This window comes from Capricornis sumatraensis, chromosome 4 (assembly GCF_032405125.1).
Source record: "Capricornis sumatraensis isolate serow.1 chromosome 4, serow.2, whole genome shotgun sequence".
Taxonomy (NCBI): domain Eukaryota; kingdom Metazoa; phylum Chordata; class Mammalia; order Artiodactyla; family Bovidae; genus Capricornis; species Capricornis sumatraensis.
In genome coordinates this window covers 124289685-124302096 of record NC_091072.1, presented here as the reverse complement: position 1 = coordinate 124302096, position 12412 = coordinate 124289685, and the positions used below count along the sequence as shown (strand labels likewise).

The following is a 12412-nucleotide window of genomic DNA, read 5'->3' as shown; positions in this document are numbered from 1 at the left end:
CACGTGTACACCCATGGCTGATTCATGTTGATGTATGGCAAAACCAATACAATATTGTAAAGTAATTAGCCTCCAATTAACATAAATTTAAATTTAAAAAATTTTTGTTTAAATAAAATACAACTGCAACCAAATTTAAAAATTACATCATAAGTTGTAAAATTTGATAACTGTTCTCATCTTTGGTGTTGCAGGTTTGGGGCTACTCCTAGCCTTATGAATTACATTCTCCTACACTGAATTCCTTGTATTATTCCTCCATACAGCATTCTACACCACACCTTGGACCTTTGCTTTTGATCTTTCCTTGGTCTGGAATGCCCTTACCGCGATCCTTATCTCTTTTCAAGTTTGACCACTGGTGTCACCTTCTATAAGGGCCTTCCTGAAATTTCCAGATCCTGCTATGTACCCTTTCTTTGTGCTTTCTTTGGTTTTAGAATTACCATATAATATTTAATAGTTTCTAGGAATCTGTCTCCTCCATTAGACTACAAGCAATTCCTTGAGAGCAGGAACCACGTCTTACTCATTTCTTGCCTACAGTTGCTGGCATGATGTCAGGCATAGAGATTAATCTCAATAAATATTGATTGAAATGAATTGTGTTGCCAATAAACCATGATGCTATCACTCCATCTGACCCTTTTCTGCCTTCAACTCCTGGAAATGCCAGCAACATTTTAAATGACTGCATTTTAGCACTTCTGAGAATATAACCTTTTGTTATTTCTCTTTCTTTTCAGGAACCTCTTTCTGAAGCTATCGAAGACAAAAGGGAAGAATCATGTCCATGATTGCAGCTTTCTATGGTGGCAAGTCCATTCTCATTACTGGGGCCACAGGCTTCTTGGGCAAAGTGTTGATGGAGAAGCTATTTCGCACCAGCCCAGACCTGAAAGTCATTTACGTCCTGGTGAGGCCCAAGCAGGGCCAGACCCTGCAACAGAGGGTTTTCCAGATCCTAGATAGTAAGGTATGCCTTATGGGAAGAGTCTTGGGGGATGGTGACTCACTGCAGTGTTCCCTTATAGCCCCAGATGCAGATGGGACCCAGAATATCTGGGCAGATAGAGGAGAGGAGACAAAACAAGAGAGCAACCAACAGTTCATGGAAAGCTATGGTAGAATGCAAGAAACATCTTTCATTTCTGGAAGGTGTTTAACTGGAAAAAAGAACCTTGAAAAGCTTTTTCACTTCACCTTGAAAGAGCCAGTGTGCCCTTTTCCTGATTTACTGTATGTTGAAACCAGCTCTTGATTGGATTAGAATATGCTGGTGGAATAAAGGAGAAAATGAGGTCAAATTTGAGATTCCTCGGGGGAGGGAGGTTTTGATGGAAAATATACTGTAACTGAATAAACCTCCTGAAGGAAAAAAAAAATAAAAAAGAAATCTGTGGTGTTTTCCCTTAAGAGGGGAAAGAGTGCTTAGACCCTGTCCAGGGCAAATGAGCAGATAATGTAAATATATTCTGCAAATTACCAAGTAAGAATCAAAATGCTAAAACTCTCCAAGTGGACTCAGTTCAGTTCAGTTCAGTCGCTCAGTCGTGTCTGACTCTTTGCAGCCCCATGGACTGCAGCATGCCAGGCTTCCCTGTCCATCACCAACTCCCGGAGTTTACTCAAACTCATGTCCATTGAGTCGGTGATGCCATCCAACCATCTCATCCTCTGTCATCCCCTTCTCCTCCCACCTTCAATCTTTCCCAGCATCAGGGTATTTTCCAATGAGTCAGTTCTTTGCATCAGGTGGCCAGAGTATTGGAGTTTCAGCTTTAGTATAAGTCCTTCCAATGAATATTCAGGACTGATTTCCTTTAGGATGGACTGGTTGGATCTCCTTGCAGTCCAAGGGACTCTCAAGAGTCTTCTCCAACACCACAGTTCAAAGCATCAATTCTTTGGCACTCAGCTTTCTTTATAGTCCAACTGTTACATCCATACAGGACTACTGGAAAAACCATAGCTTTGACTAGATGGGCCTTTGTTGGCAAAGTAATGTCTCTGCTTTTTAATATGCTGTCTAGGTTGGTCATAACTTTTCTTCTAAGGAGTAAGCTAGTGGACTCACCAGGCTTCAAATCTATCACAAGTTTATCCAAACTCTTCCTTAATTTTCTTCTAAATTGAGGGTAGCTTTCCTCAAAATTTTTGGAAAGTCATTTACATATTATATCATATCATATTATAAATATAAACAGATATGATTACTAAGTAGCCATGCAGTAATAGTTTCAGTTGTCTAAATGCTGCAAGTTGTATACTTTATCTATGATAACTTGACATTTCTCTTACCCCACTTCTGTTATCCTGTAAATTCCTCTAAGGGAAAAACATGCAAATGAAATACATGTGTGAATGAGCATTTGAGTCTCAAACTCTCTCACTCCCTTCCCAAATTATGAATATATCACCTCATGTCTTAATTTATATATTTGAAAGCTTTGGTATGAAACACTTTGTCAGTTTATACCTCTTACCCTTCAGCTTGCAACGTTTAAAAACATTGACCTCGTAGGGTTGCCATAGGAGTTAAATATATGTGTCTGGAATGTACAAGGTTAACAAAAGGAAGATTTAAATAAGTATTTTTTACAAAGTCTCCTTTCCAGTGTTTAGGCCTGCTGACATCTAACAGAGATGTGTGTCTGATAGCACAGCACATTATAGACACCCAGTAAGCTTGATGACTATATTTTATCTGCTGGCACCAGCATGAGATTTTGTATAAACCATCATCAAGAGAACCACAAAAGTCTCTCCTGTATCTCATGGCCTAACTCAGCTGTGGGACAAGTAATAATGGCTGACACTTACTGGATACTTAGTACGTGGCAGACATTTCTCAATGGCTTTTTCATGACTTGCGTGCTCAGCCACTTTAGTCGTGTCTGACTCTTGCCACCCGATGGACTGCAGCCCACCAGGCTCCTCAGTCCATAGGATTCTCCAGGCAAGAATACTGGAGTGGGCAGCCATACCCTCCTCCACGGGATCTTCCCCACCCAGAGATCCAGCCCATGTCTCTTGTTTCCTTCATCGGCCGGCAGATTCTTTACCACTGGCACCTCCTGGGAAGCCCCTTTCACGTCTTATCTCATTGATTTTTCAACAATGCTGTGAAGTGACAATAATTAATATCCAAATTTGATAGATGAGATAAATGAGACCAGAAGTATTAAATTACCAAAAATCTCTGCTTAGTCTCTTACTCGTGTCCAATTCTTTGTGACTTCCAACCCAAGGATTGAACCCAGTCTCCTGAATTGCAGGCAGATTCTTTACCATCTGTGCCATCAGAGAAGCCCACCAAAGGTCACACAGTCAATAAATAAGCTCACCAAAGGTCTCCCAGTTAGTAAATAAGAGCATTAGACTTTAAAGACCCTACCCCAGTCTGCCTCCAGGGCAAGTATGCCTGCTTTGTAACTAATGGTCCTGAAGAATAAAATTTTTAAAAAAAGGCTGATGTGGCATAAAACCAAAATCTAGAAGAAACTCACAGATCTCTCTTCTTATACAGCTTTGCTCAGCTATACATCCCTGATGGACTTTGTTTCATCACACATTTAGCTTTGTAGTCAGCTTATGAATTTCTAGATAACTGTTGTGACAGAGAATCTTGCAGTCAGCCTAGTCTCCACCTCCTGTTACATTCAATGTGCTGTATTTGATAACTCTGAGACATTACTTTTGTTATGGAACTCTTGATTATACTATTAATATCATTTGTGAAACTGATTTGCAAACCTTTAGCCCTGTTTTCACTATTGGGCTATTTATAACTGTCAGCTGTTAACTTTTATAAAGAGTGGTTCTCAGACTGTGGTCTCCCAACCAGCAGCATCAGTATTACCTGGGAGCTATCTGTTGCTATCGGATAGTGCTTAAAAGCATGGGCTTCAGAAGCAGATTGATCTGTGTTTGAATCTCAGCACCACTGATAAACCGTGGGACAGTGTGCAAGATATACACTTTACTGATCCTTAGTTTCCTTATCTGTAAAATGGGATAATAATACTTTACTCACATACATATATGTGACAATCTTTGAATGAGGAGAGCTGGCTCTCCCTAAAGCTGTCCTTTGAGATTGATGGAACTTCTTTTCTGGAAACCCTCAGCAAAATTTGCCTTACATCTCATCAGTCAGGGTTAGGTTATGTATCAATTTCTGAACCAACCTGTGTGGCCTGAAATATGCCATATACTAATTTGTTCAGAAACTCCAGATCTTAGCCTATCACTGTCCATGTGGAAATTCTCAATAATCTCACAGAGAATCTTAAATTAGGGACATAAATCGATTATAATTTATTAAGTTTATAGGGAGATCCAAGCTGATGTATGAGTTGACAAGGCAAAATAAATTTCTCTGTGTTTTGTTAATGTAAAATATAAAGTAATCAGCTTTGTGGTACTTTTTAATTTTTAAACATTAATTTATTGATTGGCTGTGCTGGGTCTTCACTGCTGCAGGGGCTTGTCTCCAGTTGCAGCAAGCAGGGGCTGCTCTCGAGTTGCAGGGCACGGGCTTCTCACTGCGGTGGCTTGTCCTTGTGAAGCACGTCTCCGGGGCATTCAGGCTTCAGGAGCTGCAGCACGTGGGCTCAGTAGCTGTGGCTCCCAGGCTCCAGAGCGAAGTCTCAATAGCTGTGGTTCATGGGCTTAGCTGCTCCACTGCATGCACGATCTTTCTGGATCGGGGATCCAACCTGTTATCTCCTGTACTGACAGGCAGATTCTTTACCACTGTACCATCAGGGAAGCCCCTCAGCTTTGTATTTTAACTGATCAAAAAAAGCACACCCATAAATTTGTCATCTCCAATGCAGAGAGAATGTAGTGTAGTGTCAGTTGCTTAGTCGTGTCTGACTCTTTGTGATCCTATGGGCTGTAGCCCACCAGGCTCCTCTGTCCATGGGATTCTCTAGGAAAGAATACTGGAGTGGATTGCCATTCCCTTCTCCAGAGGATCTTCTTGACCCAGGGATCGAACCCAGGTCTCCTGCATTGCAGGCAGATTCTTTACCATTTGAGCTACAGGGAAGAGAGAACTTGGTGGTATCTTAAAACCAAGAAAACTACATTCAGCAGCCATCCACTAAATTCCTTAATGCTCAGGATTTTCCATTTCTAGTCCAGCAGTTGTGTTCCAGTTGCAATTTTAAAACATTTTCTCCAAATCTTTCAAGATAGCCCTAATAGAATCAAATCCAGCATAGAAAGTTAGTTTCCTATAAGCAGTCTCATCTACCTACCACCTTGCTAAGCCTTCCTTCACACAGGCTCCTAAATTCAACGTCAGAATAAAAGGTATTTTTCTTTGTCACTAAAAAAATCTTTCCTTTGTCTCAAAGAGACTTTGCTGTTACAGTAACACTATTGAAGATATGTATAAATGATTATAAAGTGAACGATTACTGTAGCACCAAAATGCTCAAGAAATTGAAATATTGAAATATGGACATGTCTTCTTACATCTCTATTTCTGGTTTTGTAGCAAAGGCATTGATTATACTTCCACAAATTTTGACTTATATGGTCAGACAGAAGGAGAAGGCCTGGGCTTCATAAAAAAAGACTGATGTAGTTTAGCATTTTTGCAGCATTTCACTAAAAGGTGAAAATACTCCATATGAAATCTAATCTTCCTCTATTTGCTTAGACTTTGGAGGGAAACAGTGCAAGTTGGTTATTCCAAATATTTGGGACCCCACAACCAACTTTCCAATATAGGGTTATATTTAAAGGAATATACACAGACAAATTGGTGCAGGAGACCTGGATTGGATCTTTGGGTCAGGAAGAGCCCCAAGGAGAAGACAACTCACTCCAGTATTCTTGCCTGGAGAATTCCATAGACAGAGAATTCCATACCCCACACAGTCCATGGGATAGCAAAGAGTTGGATGTAACTGAGCAACTAACACTTTCACTTTCACTTGACATTCTGCAGGTAATCAACCAAATTTGTTCAATGAATGAATTTAATGTATTCCAGTTCTTCAGACCAGTCTTTTACTTCTATTGTGTGACCACTCTTACCCTAGGTTTTCACTCAGAAAAGTTTTCCTGTATGGGTTAGAATTTCTTCCAGAAGGCCTCTGATTTTACAAATTTTTATTAAATATCTTCTATGAATCAAGACCAGTCTAGAGTGTGCCATTGAACTTCATTTGGACATAGAGTGATTTAAATGTACCCATGCCTTATTCCCAAGAAAGATCTGGTATCACTTTTAAGCACTACTTGTCTCCTGTCACACAACAGTGATGCATGAATTCTTACCAAGCTGTATTAATAGTAATACAGTATTAATAGTGTGCTTAAAAGTAGGTTAATGGTATCAGGTGTGCAAGGCTTGGAAACTTTTCTTTAATTATAATAAATAAAAATGTTACCAGTTTGCCTTTGATTCCCATTGTATTCAGAGGAAATATGATTGAGCCTATCTATTAAAAGCCTGTTCCTCTATCTATTAAAATTCGTTCATCAGTTTCATTACTTTTCTATTATGGTATGGATAGCAACCACCTCTCACTTCCTGTTTCCATGCCTTCACAGGGAGACAATTAAGTGGGAATGCTTTGGAGAGAAGGTTATTTTTAACTATTTGGTCATATAGGACTGGAACTTAAGAATCAAAAGAGAGGATCAGTTTCCTCACATGTGACTAAGATCCTTGAGTATTTTCAGAGCACCTAAAGGAACACATCAATTGAAATAAATCTATCTGAATTAATGGCAGATTCTTGAGGACTTTCTCACAAAGATAAGGTGGCACTCTAAAAAAAAAACCAGACATATATGTAAGGACTGTAAAATATATATTTATTGTAGTATTATTTACAGTAGCAAACGTGGAACCAGTCTGAATGTTCCACAGTTGAGGAAAGGTGCACAGATGCGTTGGACTGTTATGCAGGCACTAAAGTTTATATTTTATAAAATATTAAATAATATAAGAAAGTGCTTATAATACATTCAGAACCAAAAAAATGTAAACTAACATCCAGTGTAATCTCAAGTAATGACCCTAAATAAGTGCTGATGGGATCTTGGATTAATTTTAGTCTCATACTATAATGAGCATGTTTACTTTCATGGTAAGGGAAAAAAGTACTGTCTTTTGTAGTGGAAAATCAGAACAATAATCATTCTCCAAAAGAATTCTCTAAATACAATCACAATGAAGATGTTTTATTTTTATGGTGGGAGAAAAAGCCCACTTTTTAAGATGGTAAATAAGGCAGCAAAGCAATCACAAATTTCTAAAATTGTGGAATCAGCTATAAGTTCAGTTGATGTTTAGTTTTGAGACTTTATCAAAATAAACTAGTTTGATTTACTTTTGATTAAAAATATGATTCTAAACCTATAACATTGTTTTTAAGAAAGATCTCCTAATTTCTTTTACAGAATCTGTGGAGTTTCTAGAGGAAATAAGCCAAATTTCCAGTGTTGACATGTGAACATGCTTACCACAGACCCACTTATGGGTTGCCAGGAAGCCCAAGCTGCCTGCTTAGTCTCTTATTATGAAAAATGTGCCCATTTACCTGAACCAACCAGTTTTCCAACTAGGAAAAACAGTTTTCAGTGGTGAAATTTATTTTATGTTGCTATCTAGAATATGGCTTTGTTTAACAAGACATGATTCTTTCCCACTACAACAGATAATTGGTTGCAAATAAATCATTCAATTGTGAAGTTCAAAGTGCTGAGAGCATTTTGAGGTTTTTTAGTGCCTTAAAGATGTGTTCCTTTGTATAACAATGATATCCCATTTATATCCATTTAGGATCTGAAGTTGGTCATAACCTACTCTGAATAACTTACACCCGTGGTGGATTCATGTCAATGTATGGCAAAACCAATACAGTATTGTACAGTAAAATAAAGTAAAAATAAAAATTAAAAAAAAAAAAACATCAAGAAGACAATATCCATATCTGAAAAATAGAACCACAAGTAGATGAATTTATATTGAGTGAGGTAGTTAATTAAGAGTGAGGTCAGAATCTAAAAAAAAAAAAAAAAAAAAAGATGTTTGAGAGAGTATCAGAAATGCTTGGGCTTTTCCTCTTAAGCTATAGTAATTAGGTTAAGGCAAGGTTTACGGTGAGATGTTGCCAGGTTTAGAATGCAGCATATGAGAAGACTAGGCAAAATTCAGGGTTTTACAGGGAAAGACTATCCTGTATTATACCACTGGGAAGTGGATTTATAAACAAAAGCAGAGCTTGGCAGGTTGCACTGGATATTTCAAGTCAACTTCTCTGGAAAAATGTGAATTACTCAAGAAGCTTGCAGTACCTTTAAGATAAACCTACTTTGAAATACCCTGGAGAGCTTTAGATAGTGAATTATGCTGGGACACACATGGGGCCCTCGGTTCATAGAACTGATTAGATTTAAGACAATAGAAGATAGCAACATTCCATGAAATAGTTTATTGAATCCTTTTGCAAAACTATCACTGTTTGGTAGTTTTTAGAAGACGTTAGATCCCTCAGGGGAAAAATAATGCATTTAAAGAAATTAACTTCTACCAAATAACATCTGCAAGGAAAAGACCAGCACTTTAACATCACTATTAAGAAGCACCTAACAGAAAAGTGGGCTTCCCATGGGGCACTAGTGGTAAAGAACCCACCTGCCAATACAGGAGATAAAGAGATGCAAGTTTGATCCCGGGGTCAGGAATGGGTTGCCATGGGTTGCCCTGGAGGATGGCATGGCAACCCACTCCAGTATTCTTGCCTGGAGAATCCCATGGATAGAGAAGCCTGGTAGTCTATAGTCCATAGGGTTGCAAAGAGTCCGTAATGACTGAAGCAACTTGCACAGCACAGCACACACACTGTGGCTCCACCCTTCCTTCCTACAACAGAAAAGTTAATTTCATATAATATAAAAGTTCCTTGTTAGTTTACATAGAATTTCATAAGGAAGAATAGCATTTTCATATTTGGTTCAGGCTATCCTGTGTAAAAGTTGCTTGTTCACAACTTCCAGAACATGAATTTCTGATTGATATTAATGATTCTGTTAGATCTCTATTTAAAGCAAAGGCAATTCAAAAAAAAGTTTGTATTTTAAATTCCCAAAGTCAGTTTTGTTCCATTACTATATTTTATTTTTCCTAAGAAACTAATGATCCCACAAAAAGCAAGAGGCTTTTATAAATTTGGGACAACTAGAGGGAATATAACCTTTCCAGGAATTAAAATTCCCCCATGATTAACAGACACATACTTTTGAAAGGGTATAACTGGTTCTCAGTTTGACAGTTACTCAACTCAAATTAGTTGAAGTGTGTTAAGCCTCCCTTCTATGGGTGATTTCTTTCCCTTTAAGAAAAAAAAACAAAAAAGCCTTTTAAAATTGATTTTGTCTTCTTTAAGGTCCCAGAAACAGAAGTAATTTATTTCTCAATCTCTTGTTTTCTTTTACAATACCATTCACTAGTTCATTCAATCACTAGTATGATTTCACATGTCCAACTTCTTTCTTTCTTTTAAAATTTCTTCCAATCATATTGTCTTTTTCATAGAAGCTTCATATTGCCTATGCTGATTTCACTCCAGAAGTTACCAAGCCACAGGATTTAGCATGACTCTGAAATATATTCAGCTTTTAGAGATACATGGATCACATGGCATAATCAGAAACCTTGGGTGACCCAACACACACAAATGCACATGCATACTGTCTGATTAACACATTTTGGAAATGGAGTATTTCTGATGGAAACAGAAGAGAAGTTTTCCTATTATTAGAAACCTACTAACTGGTAGCCACTATGCTAGGCATCCGACATTTATTACCCTATTTAATCTTCACAAAACTCCATGGTATGCCTTATTGCTGCAACACAGATAAGAAATTAATCCAAGAAAGTTGTCACCTATCCAAGGAAGTACCAAGGAAGTGGCAAAGCATATTTTAAATGCAGTTCTCCTATCTCTAAAGCCTATTTTTTTCTCCACTGCATTGCTTTACCACCCCTAGGAAATTAATTCCTCTAACCAGGTACTTATTCTGAAGGAACTCTGTGAAAGTGGCTTTTGATGTGGGAACAAGATGTTGAACTGAGTCACCTCTAGCATTTATTACAGATTCTTAAGTGAATTATAATTTTGCTAAATGCAAAATTGTTTTCAATGACAGCAGAATATGTATGATACAGACGTTGTTAACAGTAAATTCTAAGGGTTCTCACCACAAGGAGAATATTTTTGTTCATTTTTTCTTTCTTTTTATTGTTATCTCTATGAGGAGATGGATAGAATTGAACCTATTGTAACCATTTCACAATATATGTAAATCAAACCATCATGCTATACCTCTTAAGCTTATATAGTGATGTATTCCAATTATTCCTCAATAAAACTGGAAAAAAAAGAATAGTAGAAAAGAATAGCAGAGTATATACAAATTATTAGTTCTCTGAGATCATGAGTGTTACAGTCCTTTGACTGACATTTTAGATAAACATGCACACTAAGACTCTGAGACCCCAAGAAATGAGTAACTTACCCCAGTCACACAGTTAATAAATGGCAGAACTAGGCTTCTAACTCTGGCCTTCCTGAATCCAAAGAGCCAAATCCAAATTAGGATCTTTCTAATACACCAGTGGTTCTCATCTTCAGTGTGGATCAGTGTCCCTAGTGAGCCTGTACAAAGTACAGCTGCCCAAGCTTCATCTCAGAACTGAGTCAGAATATCTAAGAGTGGTACATCTGGGTTTTTGTCTTTTTAAACAACTTCTCAAGCAACCCTACTGTATGCTAAAATTTGATAACCATAGTACTACATTTAAGACTGCTTTGTGGTCCTAGAGAGTAGTTCTTATGAAAGCAGTAAAAACTTCTAGGTTAATCCTTTATATCTTATGGAAGTTATCAGTAAACTAGCACAATTCTAACATTTCGTGGATCTTTACATTAGGTATGATGGTTTTTTGTCTTAATTTACATGTACTTATTTGTATTTAATTGTACTCAACTTAGATTATATATATCCTTTTAAAATAAGTCTTTATTGCTCAAGAGCTGACTTGTAAAATTCATTGATTTGTTTTAACTCAGCACTCTAAAATATCAATGATAAATGTTCCAGGCTCTCCTTTCCATTGGGATGCCAGATATTTCATAGAGATTGTCCTTTATTTTAAGAGACTCACCCCTTGTTTTTACAAAATAAAAATGTTAAGCAAATTTTGGTGGGTTATTGTGATTAAATAATAGTTATATTTGAAGAGAGGAATCAGTAAACTGAATAAAGATCAAAACCTCTCATGATTAGAAAAGAATGATAACCTAAAGTAGCCTTTAGAAGGTAGTAACCTCCTAGATGCCTCCCAAGTGAGATTATGTGGATAACAAATTGACTGTAGAAGTCCAAGCTCAGGGCTTCTACGTTGTTTCAGAAGCATTATATAAATGTCATGCCCCTCAATTTTTGCCCAAGTCCTGTTTTTAATAAAAATGCAGTGTTAGTATTTGGCCACATAAGTCATACCTCAGTTAACTGAACCCTCAAATTTCTCTTTTTTGTGAATTTTTTTTTTTAGCATTTTCAAGTTTGTCTCTTGCATCTGGGCTATAAGTAACTATTGCCAAAATAGTCTCTCATGTTTAAAAAACAAATTGGAAGAGAAATACTTGTCTGTGTAATGTCAAATCAATGAAACACTCCTAAACTTTCTAAGAACCAGAGTGAAGTAAGCCAGAAAGAAAAACACCAATACAGTATACTGACGCATACATAAGGAATTTAGAAAGATGGTAACGATAACCCTGTATGCAAGACAGCAAAAGAGACACAGATGTATAGAACAGTCTTTTGGACTCTGTGGGAGAGGGAGAGGGTGGGATGATTGGGGGGGATGGCATTGAAACAGGTAAAATATCATACATGAAATGAAAAAAAAAAGAAAGAAAAATGTATTGCTTTATTATCAGTTCAAAATGTTTAGATCATCTCCCAGCTATTATCTTTCAGTGACCACAGAAATGTATCTTCCATCTGATATCAAGAGCATGGTTTACTAAAATGAAAAAGCAGCATTCTTGAGTGTTCAAACATAGCAAGTAGTTATTCAACTCTTTACCTTCTTAGTCCTGTGCCATTAAATAAAGAATATATGAGAAGGAAGATGATGAACTCTTAGAATCTAAAATAATTATATTAAGTTCTTTATTAGTGAGCCTTCAATGAAATTTTTGAAATTTTATTTTTTAGCTCATTTTTATTCCACCTATTTTTTTGCCTTTAATTGATGTTTTGTCCCTCACCTTACCCCTCCAAAAAAAATAATAACTTTCAGAAGAGCTAATATCTATTGAGGATCCATTTGGATCATTTTGTCTGTCCTTTAGTCTTGTCGTTATTA

At 37.1% G+C, this 12412-nt stretch overlaps 1 protein-coding gene across 1 annotated transcript in view; it reads left to right on the top strand.

The window, feature by feature from the left end:
• The window catches only part of FAR2 (fatty acyl-CoA reductase 2), a 168406-nt gene that overhangs the window by 111970 nt on the left and 44024 nt on the right, over positions 1 to 12412 (top strand). The window contains exon 2 of the mRNA XM_068971492.1: positions 747 to 976. Coding sequence (XP_068827593.1) covers positions 788 to 976 — 189 coding nt within the window. The 5' untranslated portion in view covers positions 747 to 787. The remainder of the gene's footprint in view (positions 1 to 746; positions 977 to 12412) is intronic.